Genomic DNA, 25,253 nt, shown 5'->3' with positions numbered 1-25,253 from the left:
GGGGAAAGAAATGAATTCCCATCACACCATTCAATCCTAAGTATATTCTTTAAATTACACCATTCAATTCTGAGTATATTCCTTAAATTACCGGAGATAAAAAATAAAACCCAAAAGTTTATACTATTGCCTCACTGTGGTCAAATGTTTATTTAAAGTACAAAATTGTTATAAATATTATCTGCCAAATTCAAGAAATATTAACTTATTTAATTAAAAAATAGTCATATAAAAAGAGTAAATATATTCAAATCAGGTTCATAGCAGCAAAACATCAACTAATCCATCAAAGAACTTTAGGCCACATAATACTTTTCCAGCTTTATAACTGAGTTTTCTGATATTTGTTTACTCACGTGCTAAATTAGTGGTGGAAAAAAAAAAATCAACCTCCACAGTTAATGATGAAATGACTATGGGGAAGAATTTGTGATATCTACAATCAACTTACATTTTTAAAATTTTCTTTTTTACATTACAATTTCCCCAGAAAAACAACTACTTTTTCCCCCCTAAAGGCAAAAAGATCAACATCATCACAATTACCAAATGTTTAAATGATACTAAAATATTGCATGGCTTACCTCTGGAATTCCAGAGCCACAGGCATATGGAGCAAATACTTTTACCAGGGAAACGGCAAGAAAGGCAAAACTCAAGGCCCAGAAGATGTACATTATGTAATTCATGATGTAAGAACCAGGACCCTAAAAGGCAAATCGTATAGTATGAATTTAATGTATAGTGCACCCCAAATGCAAGTGCTTGCCACATAAGAAACTTGTGTGAAACTCGTAAGTTTCCTGGTTTACTTCCACAATAGTTAAGCTTTATATGAACAAAATACTTAAGTAAAATCAAAAAACATATTCATATATACAAGGAGTCTTAATGTTTTCCTAGCTTTTTCTTGATACCTAAAGTCTGGCTGCCAAAAATCTGCTACACTTTAACCTCTGCCTACCCACAAAACACATTTTGGAAATAGTTGAAGACGAAATTGTATTTGCATTTAGATCTCATTCCTCTGCAGTTCTGAAGATCAAGTGAGAAACAGCATACTGCCCATGTTATCAGCAAATATATTCTTTTTAGCTCAAAAATTCAGCTTTAACAAAATTTTTAAAACATATCCTTATATGACCATGTAACTATATATATTATATAACATTCTAATTTTTACAATGTTCTTCATTACAGAATGTCAAGAACAGTAATCATTTAAATAGTATAATGCTACAAAGAAAAATATATGGATTTCTTCAAGATATCTCCAGTTACAAGGCTTATTTTACTAAACTTTTTGATAATTTATACTTCCCGACAATATGTTAGGCAGTTTTAATAACTTGACTTCCTATTAACTTTGTGATATACAGATCCTACTGCACTTCTTTTCTACAGTAAGAAATATATTTAATATCATAATTGAATAGACTTGAATGTGACTATGTAGTTAATTAATAGAGCTTCTTGAAACTTTACATTTTACTTGCTGCAAGGTATTCTTCTATTTTCCAATCTATCCTATTACATTTCTTTTTTTCTTTTAATGCAGTTACAATCATCTAATATGTGATTAATTCTATAATTAAATGGAGATTTATTTAGCCATAACAATTACTAATTCATCTTCAGACCCAGCAAGACTTACTTCCGCTTGACCTATGATTAATTCTGCCCATGTTTTCCACTGGGGACATTTATCCCTCTCTTCAAATGTTGTTTCATTAGATCCCCAACAACACTGTTCATGGTTGTACCACAATGCACTAAGGCAAATGCCCTCCTTTAGATCAGTCATCCAGTCAGCAGCAATGTCTATTAGTCCAGCCAGTGCCCCTGTAAAAACATGTTGACGGTAGTAAAAAAAAAAAAAAAAAAGTAAATCCATTTTTGGAGTGTTAAGAACTATCAAGTTAAGAGGGTCAAAGAAAGCTGCAGACTCCCTATACATAAAGGGTCACATAGGGAATATTATATAAATTTAAGATTTTTAAGTCTTAGGTATAAGTAAGTTTATATTACTTCTAAAAAAGTATAGATAGCCACTCTTTAATATAAAATGGCTACTCTTTGTTTGAAATTAAAACTAAATACATCATTTAAATTAATTGTGATTTGTAATAAAGGTGTTTAAAGACACTAAAATATCTTTAAAAGACAGCTATCTAGCAGGAGGTTCACAAATCAGGTTATTAAAGTCAAAGTTTTTACTATTATGTTTCAATCTGAAACAATAAATATGCAAATGATATCAATATCATTAAAATTTAATGTCCATTAGAAATAGTGAAACTCATAGCATTAATGAATTACTGTGACAGACTTTCAGTTTTCTCCTTAAATAACAGAAAATTAAACATGCCAAGATCATTTTAATGACAGAATACAAAAAATATACAAAATTTATGGTCAAAATCTAGGACCTTCTCATCATATAAAAAGATCAATAGGTCACATACACAGGGGTCACAAAATTCTTGTGCACGTCAATTAGAGGTATCAGTACTTCCCTCTATTCACCACATACATTTTAATTTTCCTCATGTTCTTCTAGACATAATCTTCCATGGTGGAAGCTGAAAGTCATTAAAACAGTCCTTAAAGTTTGTGTTCAGATCTTCAACTTCTATTTCTTAAAATCTCACACATAGGCACATTGTGGGCACTCGATAGCATGGTAGTTGAAATGCAGACTCTTGAGCAGAACTGCCTAAATGTAAATCTTTGCCTGGCCACTTACAAGCTACATGACCTTAGTCAAGTTACTAAACCTCTCTCTGTGCTTCAGGCACCTCATCTGTAAAATGGTGGTAACCGCAGTACTTATACCACAGGACTGCCATGCAGTTTACATACATGTAAAGATTTTAAGGCAGTGCATGAAGCACTCAGTAAACAGTAGCTACTTATTATGATGTTAATATTACAAGATACTTTATTGTTTTCTGGACCAAACCACGTATTTTACAGACACAGAAACTGAACCCAGAAAGATCAACCAAACTGCATAGACACTTAAAGTGACAGAGCCAAGACTAGACTCTGAAGCTTCCTGCCTCCTAGTCTTATATTTAAGATTTCTTGAAGGAAACAAAATAAATACTTTTAAAAATCCAACAGGACCTGAAAAAAACATTGTGGGAAGGAGTGGAGAACGATTTATTTTTCTGTTAACCAAAAAAGGATTACATTAAAATTTTTCTTTACCTGATGCCAATCCTGTTAGTGTTACTACTAGCCATCCTGACCATGCATCATATAAGCTTTTTGTCATTTCCCATGCTGATTCTTTCTTTTTGCTGTTGATCTGAAATTAGAAATGTTTATGCTTCATTTTTCAAACCATGAACAAAAGCCACAATTCTAGAATCTAACAGTTTTTTTCAGTTACTATACACGAGACAGTAATCTATAAACTAAATCATGGGAAAGGTGAGCTTGGGGCAGAATCACTATGTCAGACAGTTGTTATACTTGTAAACCAGATGATAAACATTTACCCAGAGATCTGCATTTTTAACAAAAACCTCAGGATTTTAGAGCAAGGGGTCCACAAACCACACAGAGTCTGGCCTACACTGTTTTAAACTGAATCAAATTTAGCTGATACATAACTTTTATATTAACAGAAATAAGACATTATGGCTTGAAATGTCTGTCATTCCCTGACCATTTTCTGGTCCTAGCAATTAAGTGGATTATGATATTCTTTAAAAGATAAGGCCGGTTAATAACAGTGCCCATAATAACATGCTCATAAATACAGTATAGAATAGTCATGTGAACAAAGGGCCTGCCAAAATTTGTAGGCCTGTAAATATGCAGTTATGGAGAGCTCTAATCCCATTTGTAGGGTCCAGAAGCTCTCTTCTATCACTGTGTAAGGCAGAAGTGTCCTCTAGCAGGACAGGAACAGATTTGATTTCCAGATCTCACTCAACTAAGACACAAGAAGGCAACTCTTCCTCTCTTAGTAAGAATGTACTTTTATTTTTTTTCTCCTTTTTTTATTATGTTAATCACCATATATTACATCATTAGTTTTTGATGTAGGGTTCCATGATTCATTGTTTGTGTATAACACCCAGTGCTCCCTTCAGTACATGCCCTCTTCAATACCCATCACCAGGCTAACCCATCCCCCCACCCCCCTCCCCTCTAGAACCCTCAGTTTGTTTCTGAGTCCATCGTCTCTCATGGTTCGTCTCCCCCTCCGATTCCCCCCCCCTTCATTTTTTCTCTTCCTACCATCTTCTTTTTTTAAACATAATCAAGAAATGGGCAGAAGACATGAACAGATAATTTTCCAAAGAAGACATTCCAAACGGCCAAGAGACACATGAAAAAGTGTTCAACATCGCTCAGCATGAGGGAAATCCAAATCAAAACCTCAATGAAATAACACCTCACACCAGTCAGAATGGCTAAAATTAACAAGTCAGGAAACGATGTTGGCGGGGATGCGGAGAAAGGGGAACCCTCTTACATTGTTGGTGGGAATGCAAGCTGGTGCAGCCACTCTGGAAAACAATATAGAAGTTCCTCAAAAAGTTGAAAATAGAGCTACCCTACAACCCAGCAATTGCACTACTGGGTATTTACCCCAAAGATAAAATAATGTAGGGATCTGAAGCAGTACGTGCACCCCGATGTTTATAGCAGCAATGTCCACAATAGCCAAACTGTGGAAAGAGCCAAGATGTCCACTGACAGATGAATGGATAAAGAAGATGTGATATATTTACACAATGGAATATTATGCAGCCATCAAAAGGAATGAAATCTTGCCATTTGCAACGATGTAGATGGAAATGGAGGGTATTATGCTGAGCAAAATACGTCAATCAGAGAAAGACATGTATCATATGATCTCACTGATATGAGGAATTCTTAATCTCGGGAAACAAACTGAGGGTTGCTGGAGTGGTGGAGGGTGCAGGAGGGATGGGGTGGCTGGGTGACAGACATTGGGGAGGGTATGTGCTATGGTGAGTGCTGTGAATTGTGTAAGACTGTTGAATCACAGACCTGTACCTCTGAAACAAATAATACATTATATGTTTAAAAAAAAAGAAGATAGTAGGAAGGTAGAAATGAAGGGGGGGAAATCGGTGGGGGAGACGTACCATGAGAGACTATGGACTCTGAGAAACAAACTGAGGGTTCTAGAGGGGAGGGGGGTGGGGGGATGGGTTAGTCTGGTGATGGGTATTAAAGAGGGCACATACTGAATGGAGTACTGGGTGTTATACGCAAACAATGAATCATGGAACACTACATCAAAAACTAATGATGTAATGTATGGTGATTAACATAATAAAATTTAAAAATTTAAAAATTTAAAAAAAAAGAAAGAAAGAAAGACACCAAACTATGATTTTTCAGACTTGGGAATCTGACAGGCATCTTCCCAAAAACAAACCAAGGAAGTCTGTCATTTCAAGTGAAATAAATGTGTATTTGTTTCTAATAACAGAATTTGAGCTTTCAAGTAAAACAAGAATTTTGGAAAACTTGTATCTATCACTATAAGGATGACAGATTCCAACTACTTAAAGACTTTTCTAAAGAGATCAGGGTTGATATTAACAGATGTGATTTTTTTATATTGTATAATTAAAAGTGTCAACACTTGAAAGAACTGCATAAATCAGTGACTATTTTCCAAATGATCATTGCATGACATGACAAAATTATTCATTAGAATTGAAGGTGAACTAACAGATTTTAATATAACAAAAGACAAAAAGTTCATTGGTATAGTTTCAGATTACCCACTGGCAACTAATCTTTAAGAAACTACCAGTTGTCACTTTGGTACAGTATCTAAGACTATCCACAATGATATAAAAAGGTTATTAAAATAGTACTAGCTTTTCCAACCTGCCATCTATATGAGGTTGGATTTTCTTCATATACTTCAACCCAAATAACCTATCACAACAGACAGAATGCAGAAGCAGATATTAGAATCCAGCAGTCTTTTATTAAACCAATAATAATGAGATTTATAAAAATGGAACATATATCACTGTAACGATGACAGATTCCTTAAATCTTATAAGGATCCTTATAAGGATGACAATTTCATTATACCATATTAACAAAAATCAAACTTGTTAGTATCAACCCTGATCTCTTTAGAAAAGGTCTTTAAATACTGGAAATCTGTCACTAAATATTTTTTATTTTGAGAAACAGTTATTTTCATAAAAATGTTTGTTTTGTTTTCATAAAAGTATGTTTTGATGTTATGTGTAATGGGGTTTTGTTATACTTTTAAATCAACATCTTTTAAATTTCTCAGGTTTTGCATGGAATATGATAAATATCAATTAATATAACCACATAAACTAAGTTCCCTAGGCATCCTCAATAACTCTTTACAGTTTAGAGTTTAATAGTGTTCTTGATGAATGGATAAAGAGGATGTGGTATATATATACAAAGGATTATTACTCAGCCATCAAAAAATGAAATCTTGCCATTTGCAACGACATGGATAGAACTAGAGGGTATTATGCTGAGCAAAATAAGTCAATCAGAAAAAGACAATTATCCTATGGTTTCACTCATATGTGGAATTTAAGAAACAAAACAGAAGAGCACAGAGGAAGGGAGGGAAAATAAAACAAGATGACATCAGAGAGGGAGACAAACCATAAGAGACTCTTAACCACAGGAAACAAACTGAGGGCTGCTGGAGGGGAGGGGACGGGGGATGGAACAGCAGAGTGAGGGGCATTAAGGAGGGCACGCGATGTGATGAGCACTGCGTGTTATATACAACTGATGAATCACTGAGCTCCACCTGAAACTAATAATACATTATATGCTAATGAACTGAATTTAAATTAAAAAAATAATTCTAAAAAAAGCGTTCTCAGATGATAAAATAAAATAAAATAAAATGTTCTGAGATGAAAAATTTTGAAAATCACCACTGGATTGTATTGTGTCTTCCAAAAAAAGTAAATCTTGACTGATGAATCTCAGAGGTTATACTTGTCATAAACAAAATAATCCCATTCTAATTTCAACTTTACTATACATGTATACATTAATATGAAAGCTTTTAACTAATTTGTACAAGCAGTTATTTTCATTTATAAGTAAATTTCAGACCTTAAAGTTATAATGACCTTTTAGAAGTTGGAATTTTATTTTTTCAAAGAGTTTTTTTTTTAATTTATTTTAGGATTACATCAGTAAGTCACAACCCACAAGTTGTACTTTTTAGTAAAAGCCATTCTTTTTTTAAACGTTTTTTATTTAATGGATAAAATACTGATATAACTTTAAAATTTTTATTTTTTATTTTTTTTAATTTAGCAGAAATTTATTTATTTCTTTTTTTTGATGTTACAAATGGAACAGTTTATTTCTGAAGAAATTTTAGCCCAACTCTTTAGCCCAAGATGTATCTGAAATATACATTTTCTATAAAAACCGTTGGAAATATTATTGCAATATAAGTAATTCTTTTTTTTATTAGTGATTCATTACAACACTTAATATGCCCTTTACAGGACTCAATTTGAGAAATCTCAGCATTTAAAACTGAGAAAGGAAATAAAAGAAAACAGTAAAATCCCACAAAACTCTCTCTCCAATATGGCTCTTCTGTAATAATAATTATATAACAAGTTTCCTCTTTTACTGTAGCTGCTGTGCTGCTCAAAGACAAAAATCATGCTGACTTCTATACCTCAATCTTCCTCCACAACTCATGTGCTGTGTTTTCCCAGTCCTTCCTTTTTTGTCTTATTATACTTCCTTGATTTTAAGTTACCTCAAGTTCTTTCCAGGGGTATAAGTAAACTTTTTTAAAAAAATTACATGTAGAGAGAAAAAAACATGCATTGCTTATAAAATGTAGAAATTTCCTAAATGTACTTTAATGCATAATATATATTTTGGCAGCCTGAGATCATTGGCAAAAATAAAAGGGCGCCTGGGTGGCTCAGTCATTAAGCATCTGCCTTCGGCTCAGGTCATGATCCCAGGGTCCTGGGATCGAGTCCTGCATTGGGCTCCCTGCTCAGCGGGAAGTTTGATTCTCCCTCCCCCACCCCCCAATTTGTGTTCCCTCTCTCGCTGTGTCTCTCTCTGTCAAATAAACAAATAAAATCTTTAAAATATATATATATTATTAAAATGATCTAGTTATACACTACATTAAAAAATTACTGAAAACACTTACCCGTCTATGCCTTTCTCTGTCTTTACATTTCTCTCGCACCCAATCAATAGTATGGAAATCATCATATGTACCAACACCTGGAATTGGTTCATCCAAAAGATCCAGTAAGTGTGTAGAACTGTTAATGCTGCCTCCATTAGTCATTGTATAATGAGTTCCTACAAAGCAAAAAAGAACACTATGTTTTATGACAGACGATGGTGAACTATGTAACCTTCTTAATAGTTCACTAGTAATTCAAAAAGAAATAGTATTACTTGAAATATAATAAAATAAAGGAGGGAAAACATCAAGAAAAGTTATCCAAAACTTGGTAATAAGGCAAAAGACCATGGCATGTCCTTTCAAACATATACTACAGTGTCAAAAATAAGCCTGCGTAGTACTCATCTTTTGCTCTGAGGAAGAGGACTTTGATTTATTATTTTCTATTGATTAGGACATAGACTCTAAAAAGTTAGATAACGACTTACAGAAGATTGATAAATTGAAAATTATTGTTTTCATCTGGTAAAAATGTTATTCAATTTCATCTAGCAGAAAAGATAATACTTAGAGTTGTAGTGTTGTGGGTTTTTGTTTTTTGCCCTGTAAGAAAATTTTTCACTGATATTTCATCTCACACACCCTCCTCTAAGTCATCTTTGTCATCAAGCTAGTCACTAGTACTAAATAAATCTTTTGACAGGTGTTCACTATATACTTATAAGAGACTTTAAAAGTACCAGGAACGACACTGAAAGACAATTCACAAAAAAGACTTAAATTTATAAAGTTCAATCCAACACAAATGGCTCTTAAATTTAAAAAGTTCAATCCAACACAAAAAAGAGAAATACGAATCAAACCTACAATATCATTTTTCTCTATCAGACTGGTAAAGATTAAACAGTTGACTAATGCACTGAGTTGGCAATGTTATGGGGAAGGAGGACTTGCCACAAAATTATTAGTTTAAGTATAAACTGGTATAACCCTTCTAGGAAGTCAAAGCTACCAAAATTTAAATACACAGATACTCTCTAACCCAGCAAAGTCCACTTTCAAAAATTTGTTTTGCAGTTACATTTGCATAAATCCATGTTACACATAGTGTGGTAAAATATCTTACTGTGCGCTTTATAAGGAAAAAAGATTAATGTTGAATTGTTCGTAATCCAAAAAAAAGGTCAGCAAAAGAGCCAGAAGTAAATACGTTAGGCATTGGAGGCCATAGTCACAACAACACAACTCTGCCATAGTGGCACAAAAGAAATCATAGATAATATATGAATGGGTATGGCTGTGTTTCAATAATACTTTATTTACAAAACAGTGAAGAGCAGCATTTGGCCCAACCACTGATCTAAAGTCTCTACAGCACAAACCAAACTCAACGGAAGACGTTTACTAGGAATTTTCTACTTACTGGCACTCTTCTAGATAGTATAGGAGAATACAAAGGCAACAAAAACATTGTCCCTGACTCAATGTAACACTGAATATTGTACTAATAAACTTAATGTCTATTTACCTCTCCCAGGTAGAACTGGGTTCTCTCTTCCCTTTCTATTTGATACATTTGAATATTTGCCTTGGAAAGTATAAACCTTCTAAAAGAATAGTATATTGATCTCAGTGTTTTGGCAGAGGTACTCCAGGAATGCATAATTTATCATTCTTGGCTGAGGGTTTAAAAGCCCAATCCCTGCAACAGCCCATGTTGCTTTACATAAAACCTTATACTTTTTACACTAGCTCTCTCTTCCTCTACCCTGATTTTACTCAGCAATTTCCACCTGGTAAAAGCTGACTGAAAGGCCATAAATTTTCTTAAGGAAAAAATTACTGGAGAACAAACATAATGTGTATTTATAATGTCTTGACAAACTTGAGAATCTCTGACTCTGCTTTCCATGTGATAATATTAAAATTGGCAATTTTAAAAATGTTTTTGGAGGGACATATCAAAAGCCTCTATGACCTTCTGATATGATGACATCACTTCTGGACAAAAATGCATAAAGTCAATCTTAAAAGGAGAAACAAACACAAATTGAAGGAAATTCTACAAAATAAATGGCTTACATTCTTCAAAAAATGTCAAAGTCATGAAAGACAAAGAATGACTGAGAAACTGTTCTAGATTAAAGAAGACTCAAAAGACATGACAACTAAATGTAACACGTGCTCCTGGATTATGAGAATGTGGACCAGGAAAAAAACTGGGTTGGTTTTTTTTTTTTATATTAAAGGACAGAGTAAAATAACTAGAAAATTTGTAAACAGTCTGTAGATCAGACAATGGTACATATCAATATCAATTTTCTGATTCTGAAAATTGTACTATGGCTATATATAAGGGAATGTTCACTCATAAGGAAATACAAACTGAAGTATTTATGTATACACACACATTTAGGTATTATATATACACACACACAAAATAGTACATGTTATATAGAGAATAGCATATAGAACAGTGAGAGAAAGATTAAGAGACAGACTAAACAAATGTGGTAAAATGTTTTTTTTGTTTTTTTTTTAAAGATTTTATTTATTTATTTGACAGAGAGAGACACAGCGAGAGCGGAAACACAAGCAGAAGGAGTGGGAGAGGGAGAAGCCGGCTTCCCTCTGAGAAGGGAGCCCAATGCAGGGCTCGATCCCAGGACCCTAGGACCATGACCTGAGCCAAAGGCAGACACTTAACCGTCTGAGCCACCCAGGTACCCCCAAATGTGGTAAAATGTTAACATTTCAGAAATCCGGGTGAGAAGTACAGAGGATTCTTTTCACTATTTTTCAACATCTCTAAGACTTAAATTAAAAGAAAATGTTTTTTAAAAGTCTGCCATGATATATTTTGAAAACTTCCAACTCCTCCCACCCCATGTTGCCTTTATTTGGGTAGAGTCAAAGAAACATGGACTGCTAATTTTAATTATTACTCTTCTATTCAAAAATAGAAGAAAATAAAAAGAAAATAAAAAAAATAAAAAGCAAAATTTCTATACGACTTAACATATATCCACACAATACGTCACCAGCCCCATGATAAGAATCGTCAAGCTGTTTGCACCATAAAGATGATAAGCAAATGAAGCATTTATTACTCCAACAGACATAAAGCAGGAAGTACAAAAGTAGACACTCATTTTAGCAAAAGGTACAGCAACACAATAAACGATATTTACACTAACTACGGGTCTTGTCTTTAATGATTTTCAAAAAGTTACTCTGCAGAAACTACTCTGACATCTAACTAACAAAACTATGCAACAATTCAAAATATCTGAAAACCAGAAATTAAGGATTCAAACTTTTTAAACCAGAGGACCCTGTGAACCAATGTTTTGTGTTTTGGGGCTTTTAGGTTGTGTCCCTTACAACTTCTGGGGCCGATACAGAACATGTTAGCATGGGATTTAGCCAGAGCAGTTTGTGTCCCCAACAGACTGTTTGTAGGTCAGTCTGTCCCTTCAACCCTATTTGCTTCTATGTACAGAGCAATGGTGTTTCAAAAAAGCATATTATAGGGAGAAATACTGATTGATGTTTTTGGTTTTGGGGGAACCCACAGAAACACAGAGTCAATTATTTCTAAAAGAAATCTGGGTCAGGGGCGCCTGGGTGGCTCAGTCGGTTAATCGTCTGCCTTCGGCTCAGGTCATGATCCCAGGGTCCCGGGATTGAGCCCCGCATCGGGCTCCCTGCTCGGCGGGAGGCCTGCTTCTCCCTCTCCTACTACCCCTGCTTGTGTTCCCTTTCTCACTGTCTCTCTGTCAAATAAATAAATAAATAAACAAATAAATAAATAAATAATCTTTAAAAAAAAAAAAAGAAATCTGGGTCATTCTTGTGACTCCTACTAACAAATTGGCTTGGATAGTAACCAAGGAAGATTTTGGTATGAAAGTAAAATAAAATTTTTTTGCTGAGACAGAAATAATTAGAATATTTCTCTGGCTCCGATATATATAACTAAGTGGAATCCCCAGGAAGAGAAGGGCAGACATTTCAATCTGGCTTTAATTTCTGTTTTATCCTGTTCCTTACTTATTGTAGGGGCTATTACCGAAAATTGAAAGACATTATACTGAATGTGAAATCAATTAACATATTTTTTTAATTTAAAGTTTGTACTTGTGGAGTGTCACACTTGGTGGTCTGTCCCCTGCTCTGCCTCCCCTCGTTTTTTAATAGTACAGAAGTGGGAACTGTCCATTTCCAAGACACCTTTGACCCACGGATCTATTTTCTATTTCTCATAGCCTCTGAAGACAACAGTCACCACACTCAAGGCAGGGATTTGGGGCTCAACATTTCAGAGGCCCCCAGGCAGACTGCAAACTGTGATAAAAGGTGCGGAGTCTCTCATTTGTACAGGTTGCATTCATCAAATATTTACCAAGAATTCCAGATAAAGTGTTCCAGCCTTCACCTCAGATCATTGAAAATATGGTGGGGAATCCACAGTACCCTCATAAGCTGCATATTGTTACCAGAATAAAAAGTACAAAAAGATGTCCAAATTGCTGGGGCGCCTGGGTGGCTCAGCTGGGTAAGCATCTGACTTGGGCCCCGGTCATGATCTCAGGGTGCTGGGATCTAGTCTGGTATTGGGCTCCCTGTTCAGCCGGGAGTCTCCTGGTCTCTCTCTTTCTGCCTCTCCCACTGCTTGTGCTCTCCCTCTCTCTCTCTCTCAAATGAATGAATAAAATCTTAAAAAAAAAAAATGTCCACATTGGGAAAAAGATATAATAAAGATGGTTGGGTTAGAAAAAGCACATACTCAAGTTCACACAAATATACCTTCAGTGAACACAAAACTGAAAGTGGTTAAACCTTTCTTAAGAATCAAGCCCCTGAAGTTGCCACAAGGACGTTTAGCAGAGGAGGACACGTCTAATACATGCCTCCAGAGTACTGGGGAGGGACGCCTGGGTGGCTCAGTCGGTTAAGCGGTTAAGCGTCTGCCTTTGGCTCAGGTCATGATCCCAAGGTCTTATGATCAAGTGCCGCGTGGGAATCCTTGCTCAGCAGGGAGTCTGCTTCTCCCTCTGCCTACCACTCCCCCTGCTTGTGCACGCTGACAAATAAATAAAATCTTAAAAAAACAAAAAAAAGTACTGGGGAATTAGTGGTGCGGTGGCATCTAAACCCTATAGATCAGAAAGCAGTTAAGACCTAATGCCAGAGCAATTTCATATTAAAAAACGTAAATCATTTAAAGGTAGTGAGAATGAGTTCTCATTAAAATATATTTTAAATACTAAAAAAATAAAGTTTGTAATTGCAAAAGAGCAGTTTAAAGAAGAGTTAAGAAGAGTTAATACCTATCCTTCTCAAACTATTCCAAACAATAGAAAAGGAAGAAAAGCTTTCAGTGCTTCCATTCTATGAGGCCTACATTATCCTGACATCAAAGCCAGACCAAAATACTATGAAACAAGAAAATTATAGACCAATATCCCTGATGACCACAGATGCAAAAAATCCTCAACAAAATATTAGCAAGCCAAATTCAAAAATGCATCAAAAGCATGATTCACCATGATCAAGTAGACTTTATTCCAGGGATGCAAAGATGGATCAATATCCATAAATCAATGTGATATACATTAACAAAATGGATAAAAATCATATGATCATCTCAATAGATGCAGAAAAAGCATTTGACAAATTCAACATTTGTTTATGAAAAAAACTCAACAAAGTGGGTACAAAGGGAACATACTACAATATACTGAAGACTAAATAGGACAAAACTACAGCTAATATCATACTTAATGGTGAAAAGCTAAAAGTTTTTCCACTAAGATCAGAAACAAGACCACTCTCACCATTTTTATTCAACACAGTACTGGAAGACCTATCAGACAAGAAAAAGAAAAGGCATTCAGATCAGTAAGGAAGATGTAAAACTGTCGTTATCTGCAGGTGACATGATACTATATAGAGAAAACCCTAAAAACTCCACCAAGAAACTATTAGAATATATGAATTCAATAAAGTTGCAGGATAAAAAAAATCAATACAGAGTAATCTCTTGCATTTCTATACACTAATAAAAAACTAGCAGAAAAAAATTAAGAAAGCAATCCCATTCACAATTACATCTTAAAAAAAAAAAAAAAAACCCTAGGAATAAATTTAACCAAGGAAGTAAAAGACCCATATTCTGAAAACCAAAAGACACTGAAGAAAGAAATTGGAGACAACACAAATATATGGAAAGATATACCATGGTCATGGATTGGAAGACTTAATATTGTCAAAATGTCCATACTACCCAAAGCAATCTACAGATTCACAAGCAATCCCTACCATAAATACCAATAACATTTTTCACAGAGGTAGAAAAAATCCTAAAATTTGTATGGAACCACAAAAGACTACAAATAGCCAAAGCAACTTGAGAAAGCAACAAAGCTGAAAGTATCATAAGCCCAGATTTTAAATTATCCTACAAAGCTATAGTAATTAAAATAGTAACATAATGGCACAATAAAGATAAGAGATCAATGGAACAGAATAGAGAGCCGAAAACAAACCCACATTTATATGCTCAAATAATCTACAACAAAGGAGACAAGAATACACAAAGAGGAAAGGACAGTCTCCCAACAAATGATGATGGGGATACTGGAAAGCTATATGCAAAACAATGAAACTGGCCCACTTTCATACACCATACACAAAAATAAACTCAAAATGGATTAAGGATCTAAATGTGAGAGAAACCATAAAACCCCTAAAACAATAAAAAAGAAACAAAACAAAAAAACCCTACAGAGTAAACTCTTAGACATCAGCCTTAGCAATATTTTTTGAGATCTGCCTCCACAAGCAAAAGAAACCAAAGCAAAAGTAAACAACTGGGACTACAACAAACTGAAAAGCTTTTGCACCATGAAGGAAACCATCAACAAAATGAAAAGGCAACACATTGAATGGGAGAAGATATTTGCAAATGATGTATCTCATAAGTTGTTAATATCCAAGTTATATAAAGAACTCAACACACACACACACACAAATCCAATTAAAACATGGGCAGAGGACCTAAATCAACATTTTTCCAAAGAAGACATCCAGATGGCCAACAGATACATGAAAGGAAAGTCAACATCACTCATCATCAGGGAAACACAAATCAAAAACACAATGAGGTACCACCTCATATCAGAATGACTATTACCAAGGAGACAAAATATAACAAGTTGGTGAGGATGTGGAAAAAAGAGAACCTTCACGCACTGCTGGAATGCAACTGGTGCAGCCACTATGGAAAACAGTATGAAAGACCCTCAAAAACTTAAAAACAGAAAAACTATATGACCCAATAATTTCACTTCTGGGTATTCACCTCAAGAAAATGAAAACACTAATCAGAAAAAAATAAATGAACTCTTATGTTTATTGCAGCATTATGTATAATGAATGGATAAAGAAATTTTAGTATCTATACATAATGGAATAGTAATTTGCAACAACATGGATGGACCTAGAAGGTATTATACTAACTGAAATAAGTCAGGGAAGGAAGGAAGGAGGGAGGGAGGAAGGGAGGGAGGGAGGGAAGGAAGAAAGGAAGAGGGGGAGGGAGGGAGGGTGGAAGAAAGAGAGAGAGAGAGAGAAAGAGGGAGAGAGAAAGAAAGAGAGGAAGGAAGGAAAGAAAAGAAAGACAGAAAAGAAAAAGAAATAACATATGATTTCACCTATATGTAGAATCTAAATCCCAAAGCAAACAAAAAACAGAAACAGACTCCTAAATATACAGAACTGGTCACTGCCAGAGGAGAAGGGGGTGGAGAATAGATAAAATAGTGAAGGGGATTAAGAGGAACAAACCACCAGTAATAAAATAAGTAAGTCACGGGGATGGAAAGCACAGGGAATATAGTCAATAGTAGTATAAAAACAACAAATAAAATATTGCACCAGGATGAGTATAACTTTTCATTTATGTGCTTTCCTGTATGATCTTTTATTGTATATTGTCTTTTAACTGTGTACTTGAAAACTTACAAAGAAATTCTACCAAAGAATTAATATGTGAAAGGAGTTAATACTCATGAAATTTATACAAAAATAAATTTATCAATATTGGAGTATTGGAAAAATTAATTAATAAAATCTGTTATTACAAAAGGATTGCTAAATAAAATTCAAGAATCAGCTGGCTATTTAAAAAAATTTTTCAAACTTTTAATTCAGTATGTATGACATTTCATATATTTCTTTTATAGTTTGTTCTGCCAAACATGGAAACCTGAGTAGTATGAAGAAGGAGAAAAGGAAAAGTTTTCTATCCTACTCTAACCTAGGTAGGGAACATTCATTTCTGACAGGATCATAGAAGTGCCTACATATCCCACATTAGGAGTAATTTTAAAGGTATGTGTCCTAACAATAACAATGATTTTAAAATATTCCTAATGTATCATTTCTTTGTGTAAAGTTCACTGCAACCTAGATTTGTATAAAGTTTCTTATATTAAAATGAGATAAATACAAATTATTTATGTGTTAATAAAATGTTTATAAGCAACAGTACAAGTTATCCAGCTTCCCCTCTCAACTTTGTCTTATGCATGAATGAAGCATGTATCTTGTAGGTAATACCGCAGCACAAATTAAAATACATACATACATGAATATGTAAATCAAGTAGATCTCTCTCTTTCCTAAAATAATACTTCAAGCGTTGGTTAATTAGAAAATTATAATATGGCTTTCCTAAAGCCGACATCTGGAAGGGAAATCTACAAGACAAAGAGGTTTATGGGATGAAATAAAGGTGGTCAGGCTACACTTCCCTGAGTTTCCCTTTCTTTGTCCTCAGTAAATGCACTCTATTAACACAAAATGACATTATTTAGCCCGGCCGTCCCATTTCTCAAGGCATGTACAGCTTGCATTTACTTATCTGTGAAGACAGCAGTGGAGGTGCACCAGAATGCCTTTAGAAAATACTGATGAAGTTTCCTTACCCAATACTATTTCCTTGTCCTCTCCACACATTTTTCTCCTACCAATTCAGTGAGGCATTTATTGCCACAGGAAAAGAAATACAAAACAGAGCAAAGAAAACAGGAGTCATTATTGTGGCTTCTGAGTTTCAAATTTAGGCTTTTAAAATCAATTTGAAAAGCCAAAATTTTAAAAGCCAGTATCTTTGAGTTGTAAGTGATAGGTTTCTAGGTTTCAGAAGGCTTTAAGTAAAAAGGCTTCGAGTTTCTGCAGTAAGACATGGATTGAAAAAAGAATAGATGAAGAACCAATCCTTACATGACTACATAAGGTTTGCTGGGGAGGCAAGGAGAGGGAATTAAGTAAAACAAAAGTTATAATAGTTAAACTGGCAACTGGCTTCAGTCTTTAACATTTTCCTATAACGAAAAAATGTAGATGAGATCATACTAGCCACACTTATTTACAAGCTCTTCATTACTGAGCCTACTTTCTAAAAACTATCTCATATTATTAAGTGCATATACACATTATTTTCAGTGTACTTCAGATTAATTGCTGTGACATACTGTAATTTAAACTTCCAGGTTAGTTTGCATTACAAATGGTACATGCAATAAACATATGTGAGCCTAACTAATCACCCTCTTCCCCAATTTTTAAATTTTTAACTTTTTTGTTCTTAATATTTTTCCTCAAGCACGTGCCCAGATATTGAGTATCAATAACCAGGTATATCTCCAAACATAAAATAACCACATTAACAAGGAGCTGTCCTCGGATTAGGATCTTTCTTTGCATAATGCTCCCTTATTGTTTCTACCCACCTAAAAACCCCTTCCCTTTCTTTCTGTAACAGAACCCAATTTTTAGGAAACTTCTATCCCTTATTGCATGTAGTCTTTGTGAGAGCATCGATCAAGGTGTCCTCCACTCCCGAGCTAAGAAAAAGGCAAAGGATCCAAGTTAGACTGATAAAACTCTCTCCTGGAAATGTAAATCTTGAGCAATGTGATACAAAGACACTGGGGGTCTATTAATTTCAATGACTTCACTTCAAAAGGATATAGGATAGTTGCTGCTACTTGGATTGTAAGAAAGTATAATCTGAAAGCAGTAGTTTCCAAAGTTAAGAAAAAAATGAAAAACTTTTCTGGAGGTCTGACTACCAGATGCCAGTGATTACCCTTCTACTACGTAATGGTTTGGGGGCGGGGGCTGGGGGGAGAGACTGGAAAAAAGACAGCCTTCTTTTCAGAGTAACCTAGTAGAGGAATTCCATTACGTTAATGCACTTGGAGATCAGAAAGGCCTAAAGTCATATTCCAGCTCTGCCATCTATTAGCTATAGAGCTAGATCCTGCGCAAGCTAGTTACTAACCTCTTCGAGGTGCCTGGGTTTTTTCACCCACTTTTAGAGTATGATGTGTAAACTGGAGATAAATCACGTAAAATATCTAATAATAAATCTGATAAACAGGAAATCAACCAACACGAGTTACTGTTTCTGCTCAAATATTCTGGTATTTAAAACTTCACCAGACTGCATTATATTATTCATATGGCATTACTCTTAACCCAAAGAATGACAAAATGACAAATTGGGGGGGGGGAGGATGTCTTACAGATTTGAACAATGAGCTCTTCTACAATTGTATATTAAGCTAAAATCCTGTAAATTTCTCAACAGATAATTTAATTCATTATGCCCACCTGGTATGGACACAGAAACACATTTCTAAAAATCTGTGATCAATAACCAATCTTTCTATGAAATGAACATTTTGTAATTCAAATATAACCAACAATATTTCAATAGTTCAAGTATCACCAACATTAAAACAGCTCAGTAAGCAGGAAAAATTATCCAATCGTGCTATTAACTGAGTTGCACTTTTCTTGCAAAAATAAATTTATCTTTATTTTTTTTTTAAGATTTTATTTATTTGTCAGAGAGAGAGAGAGAGAGCACAAGCAGGGGAGTGGCAGGCAGAGGGAGAAGCAGGCTCCCTGCATGTGGGACTCGATCCCAGGACCCCAGGATCATGACCTGAGCCAAAGGCAGACACTTAACTGATTGAGCCACCCAGGCACCCAAAAAGCTTAATTTTTTAAAGCAAGTTACAGAACTTTAATTTATTTGAGATAGAGACAGAGAGCACAAGCAGAGCGGGGAGGGGCGGGGGCAGAGGTAAAAGGAGAAGCAGACTCTCCACTGAGCAGGGAGGCCAACACAGGGCTCGATCCCAGGACCCTGGGATCATGACCTGAGCCAAAGGCAGAGGCTTAACCGACTGAGCCACCCAGGTGTCCAGCAAAAATAAATATACTGATAAGAGAACTTTGTCTTGTTTATTTTTTCCCCAGATGCAGAACTTTATTATCTCTTCTATCCCATTCCATAGCAACTACTAATCTTTCTGCCTATATGAATTTGCCTATTTGCCATTTTATATAAATGGAATCATATAATATGTAGTTTTTTGTATTTGAGTTCTTTTATTTAGCATAATGTTTTCAAGGTTCATCCAGGTTGCAGCACGTATCAGTACTTCATTACTTGTTATGAGTGCATATTACATTTATGGATATTCCGCATTTTATTTATCCATTCATCCACTGATGGACATTTAGACTGTTTCCTCCTTTTGGCTATTATGAAAAATGCTTCTATAAACAGTTATGTACAAAAAATTCATATATACCTATGTAAACAAAACATTTACCAATATCGTAATCTAAACAAAAAAGAGTTGGTCTTTTCAACAAACGATGCTGGGACAACTGGCTATCCACATGCAAAAGAATAAAGTGGACCTGGACTTCACACTAACATAAAAATTAACTCAAACCTAACTAAACGTAAGGGCTAACTAAAACTATAAAACTCTTAAAACAGAGGAGTATATGCTTATGACCTTGGGTTAGGCAGTGGTTTTGCAAATAGAACACCAAAGGACAGGTGACAAAAGAAATAACAGATAAACTAGACTACATCAGAATTTTAAAAAATCTTTCATGCCTAGAAGCCAGACATTGTTATCTATCTGGTATCTAACAACAATAAAACAATATCTACATTGTTCTTGGCACTTTACATATATTAGCTCATTTAATCCTCACAACAACCCCATGAAATAAGTATTACTCCATTTCATAAATTAGAAAAACAAAATACAGAGAGTTAAGGTCATACATCTACAAAGTAATTAACAGGGATTCAAATTCAAGCAGTGTGATTCCAAAGGCATTTCTTACCACTATTGAATACTGACTAAAAAATAATTTCACAGTTAGTTTGCCTGCATATGTATACTATAAGATATGTGGACACTCTCCTCCCCTAGTAAGTTAAGAACTCTTAAGTAGTGCCTTTTCCCAAAACACTTGTGCACGTACACTTAGCTTTCAAACAATTAATGCAATCCTACACTTCACTGTTATCATCCCTCTTTGCCTTTGGTTCCAGACCACTTGTCCTATATTAATTAAAATGCTATACTGAAAAACTGTTGCAATAGTAGTCTTGGGCACTGCTTTGCTACCAGCACTCACATCCCTATGTTTTAGCAGGGGTCTATGACAATAACACATCCCATTCTCATCGTCAGGTTGTTCCAGATTCATTTTGGGCCCTGAGAAGCCTACCTTTATCCCAGGGAGAGCTAACTGTCCCTCCAGGTGTATACTTAGAAACTGTTTTTCAAACTTTTGTGACTGTAGCCCATAGCAAGAAACATTTCTCACTGACATAGTGAGAAAAGTATACAGATATGTACCCAAGTAAAACCAAAGCTTAGTATACTTACTTTTTGGCAAATACAGTCATATGTTACTATTTTCTTTCTCTTTTTTTGATACTAGTCACAACCCAGTTGATTTCAAGACCAACATGTTAAAATCTGCAATTTGACAAACACTGAACTTAAAATACATACATTAATAAAATTACCAGATTTTCCACAAAAAACATTTATATTCCCATCCACTAGCCCTCAATATATATTTGCTAAACTGAAATGAAAAAAAAAAAGTACCTGTTACTCCTTAAACTAAGCTTATTAGTAAATTTCACAGTCACACATGTTCAGCAGTCTGTCTTTTCTCCAAGGGGAATAGACAAATAGTAGGCTGGGATGAAAAACAGGTATACATTTATTTACCAAGACTAGAACTTATTATGTCTAGACTCCATCTCAAAAAATGTGGGAGCTGTGATCCTTGGCATTTAAAGTCATAATGCAAACTACTGTCCTATCACACACACGCAGGCACACACACACATAAACACAACATATACATTTTTTTTAATTATGAAGGAAGACAGGCAGAAATCCAAAACTCTACATATTCTTGACTACTGACTTTCTTCCGTATATTAAGAACAGGAAGTCTAGTCCCCGTTGTGTTTTTGTTTTTTTTCCTTCCCTCTGTGACCTTACTGGTAAAAAATGGTCATCCTGGTTAGGGAGGAGAAAGTAAATGGAAGTTCCAGAATGTTAGCAGACTCCCAAATGAAAGATTAAAAAGGTATGGCAAGCACAGTGCTAAGTTCTTAGTAGGTGGTCAATTAAATGTCCACTGGATAAATGAATCAAGTACATGCTCTTGAAATTTGTCCTGCCATCCACAGTCATATTTAACTAGGATTTAAACCGTAAAGACTTGGAAATTAAAACCAAATTCCAAAGAAGTTGACCAAAGATACACAACCAGTCAGTAGCAATGCTGAGTCCATTATTCAATTCACAGTTTTCTTCTCTGCTCCATTGCCATCCCAAAATAAAAAGCCTACATCCTTAGGTAGAGATGATAAAGTGGGTATTAAGACACCTGTATAATTGGAAACAAATTCCATGTTCATTTATCAACTCTGAATGTAAGATAATTTGTATATTACATGAATAAAGGATTTACAAAATTTGCTTTCTAAAGTGGCAAGAGGAATAAATGACAGAAACAAAATCTTTTTGATTTAATTAAGGTTGTAATGGACTCCAAAAAATTACAAATTAAACATATGTTTAAAAACAAAACCAAAACTTTAAAATATAATTTAAGCCACCAGTCTCCTGTGGCTTTGTGTATGCACAAAGCAGAGACCTCAATGCCAGGAAAATAGCCAAAATTACAAACCTATTCAACATGGCAGGAGATCTGCTCACATTTTGAAATCTTGATACACAAAGCATTTCTGACTTAACAAGCTGTGAGATATAAAAAAAAAATCATAGTAAAGTGTCAGTTATTTTTAGAAAATAGAGCTAGAATATGAACCAGATTTTATTGAAGGTTTTAAATTGAGATACTATGAGCAAAATAAATTTAAACACAGGCTTTGTTTTTATACTATTGTTTTAGAATACAAAGAGTTTCTGACATCAAATAAAGAATATTTGTTCTTTTAATTTACAGACACTTAGATGAATAAATCTGTAAGAAGAGATTTAATTTTCTAGTTGGCTAAAAGAGGTAATGATAATAAAATAAGGACCTGGATCCTAAACTCATTTTACAAAGAGCCTACAGAGAATGGGGAGACCTGGGTGAATCAGTTGGTTAAACATCTGCCTTCGGCTCAGGTCATGATCCCAGGGTCCTAGGATGGAGCCCGCATTGGGCTTCCTGCTCAGTGGGATCTCCCTCTCCCTCTGCCTGCCGCTCCCCCCTGCTTGTGCTCTCTCTCTCTGACAAACAAATAAATAAAAACTTAAAAAAAAAAAAGTCAGTTGTAAAACATCCAGAGAAACATAAAAAAAAAAAAGAGCCTACAGAATGATACTTCGGCAGTAAAAATATCACCTAACACCTGGATTTCCAAATAATGTGCCCAAAAAATGCTAACTAATGATACTTCTTGGAGGAAATAAAAATGAAAAAAATCTCATTATAACAGTAACAAAAAAAGCTTTACTCAAATACATTTCTGAGCTAATGAATATCACGAAATAACTTCAGGCAGAAACTTAATAAGACCCCAAACATTTATTTCAATAGGAAGTCCCCATATTTTGTGCTTTAAGACCATCATTAGTCCGGCATTCAAGCTCCTCTAGGATCTGGCACTCTTCTGCCTAGCTATACTGCCCCCTTAACTGACCCACTGATAAAACAAAACTAATCAGGAAACAACACACTAGGCATTTACTCCCATCAGAGCATTTACTCATTCTAGCCTCTCTACCAGGAGTGTCCTATCAAATTCCCTTGTGTACTTGAAAACTTGGCCTACTTTGATAGCACTTGTCAAAAGGAGACTGATCTCTTCCTCCCCTAAAATCCCACAGACCACGCACTCTATACCATTCACTAGAAATATATTTACTTTCTTGGGCTTTGTTTCTTTGTGTTTAAACTTGGGAAGCTTTCTTTTTCCCCTGCCAGGCTCCAAATGCCAAGTATTACAGGGATATACATAGCGAGAAGCAGTATTTCCCCATAATTGGAGTATAAGCCATATCATCTGGATTGAATCCTGACTTCTCTTTATGATTTCTTTCAGTTTTGTCAACAGGAAAATGGGAATTATAACAGTACCTAAGTCACAAGTCTATGAGGAGGACTTAAATGATTTTTTACACATGAATGAATATACCTAAAGCACTTACAAAAGTATGTGGCAAACAGTAGTAAATTCTATACTAAGTATTAGCTATTATTAATATTACTATTACTACCACCATCATTCTCCACAGCACCTAAGAGTACCTTATATATACAAGAACTCAATAAATACTTGAATGAAACATTTAATATTCAAATAATTTTTAAAGACTCCCTCATGGAATAAAAGGAGGCTCAGAGTCCAAAAGATCAAATCCAAAAGAAAGGCCCGGTAGAAGAAAAGAATTCAACTCCCCAAACTACTTAAACTTCATGAACAAATTAAGAAAAAGTCAAAGTATTTAAATTAATCCAAATGAACCAAGTGTTTTATTTTTTTCTTATAAAAATGGAAAGGACACATTGTATGAAAAAACTTGATAGTTTCTGTATAGGAAATTTATCTCAAAAATGGCTATTTCTAAAATGCCATCTTAATTTCTAATCTATCAACAACATATTAATTAATTCTATGTTTAATTTACTTACATTTCCAGTCTCTATATTATCCACTTAAGTAGGAAGCTTCATCATTTACCATCTCACCTTGAAAAACAGAACTGAATTTTATTTACTCCACAAAGGTAATCCCTAACTTTAACGCTCAGAGATTCATTAACAGATTCATATTTACTTTATTGATATCCTTTACAATTTTACATTTTGACTATCTGCCTCTTCATTCTTCATCAGCCTAAAGAGATATTTCTAGTCATTATAATTTTGCCCTCACAGGAAAGCTGATTCAGTTTTCTTGATTTATGCTAGCTGCTTGTTTCTACATCTCCAGTTCCTTTGTGTTGACCCATGTCTACAATAGGTCATAAATTATGGAAAACAAATAACCTCTTATCCATAGATACCAGGATACCACAGCACAGTCAAGTGAGCCTAAAAACTGACTGATCTGTACTTCAAAGACACAATGTTACTTTCAAATAAGATTGGTTTCTATTACAGTAAGTCTCATCAAGGGATAAGGAACCTATTTGGGCTGCCAAGAATGTGCCTGATTCAGACCTTAAGCAAGATTCCTAAAGACCATTTATGAAAATTAAGAGAAACAAAAAGCTTATGTTTTAGTAATAACCACATCAATAACCATGCCTTACTCTCACATAAGCTTTAGCTTATTTCTTATTATTTGCATATCTCATACAGAAATGGAGTCCATAGTAAGTTCGGTCAAAGACTGTCAAGCTTAACACTGGGAATTTAAATTTCCCAAGCCCAGGTTTTCTGGTTTATCACCATCAACAAACAGATGTTGTAATAGTTCAGAGAAAACACAGTTTGTCTTGTTTTACAGTTTAATTACTGATTAGCAAATACTGTGACATTTGAACAGTCACCATTCATTCACGTTGCTTCCTGTTTAAAGAAATCCTTACCAGAAAAGGAATGATGAAAACATAGGAAAAAGGAGAGTTTATGAACATATTAAGAATTGAAAAATTAAAAAACAAAACAAAAAACCTCTGGG

The 25,253-nt window shown here is 34.7% G+C and overlaps 1 protein-coding gene and 1 pseudogene across 5 annotated transcripts in view; one reads left to right on the top strand and one right to left on the bottom strand.

The window, feature by feature from the left end:
* CLCN3 (chloride voltage-gated channel 3) overlaps window positions 1-25,253 on the bottom strand; it is a 91,406-nt gene that overhangs the window by 26,565 nt on the left and 39,588 nt on the right. For 4 of the 5 annotated variants that reach the window (XM_025874447.2, XM_025874449.2, XM_025874448.2 and 1 more), the window contains 4 exons: window positions 8,210-8,367; window positions 3,214-3,313; window positions 1,655-1,842; window positions 585-707 (listed from right to left, as the gene is read on the bottom strand). In XM_025874447.2, the coding sequence (XP_025730232.1) occupies window positions 585-707; window positions 1,655-1,842; window positions 3,214-3,313; window positions 8,210-8,367 (569 nt within the window). Of the gene's footprint in view, window positions 1-584; window positions 708-1,654; window positions 1,843-3,213; window positions 3,314-8,209; window positions 8,368-24,259; window positions 24,317-25,253 lie in introns of all 5 variants that reach the window. The other variant, XM_025874452.2, reaches the window with a different exon arrangement.
* On the top strand, window positions 10,938-13,382 carry LOC112825956 (large ribosomal subunit protein uL30m-like; annotated as a pseudogene).

Source organism: Callorhinus ursinus, unplaced genomic scaffold (genome assembly GCF_003265705.2).
Source record: "Callorhinus ursinus isolate GAN/ISIS: 27379988/994484 unplaced genomic scaffold, GSC_fseal_2.0 scaffold4, whole genome shotgun sequence".
NCBI lineage: Eukaryota > Metazoa > Chordata > Mammalia > Carnivora > Otariidae > Callorhinus > Callorhinus ursinus.
This window is presented reverse-complemented; position numbering and strand designations above follow the sequence as displayed.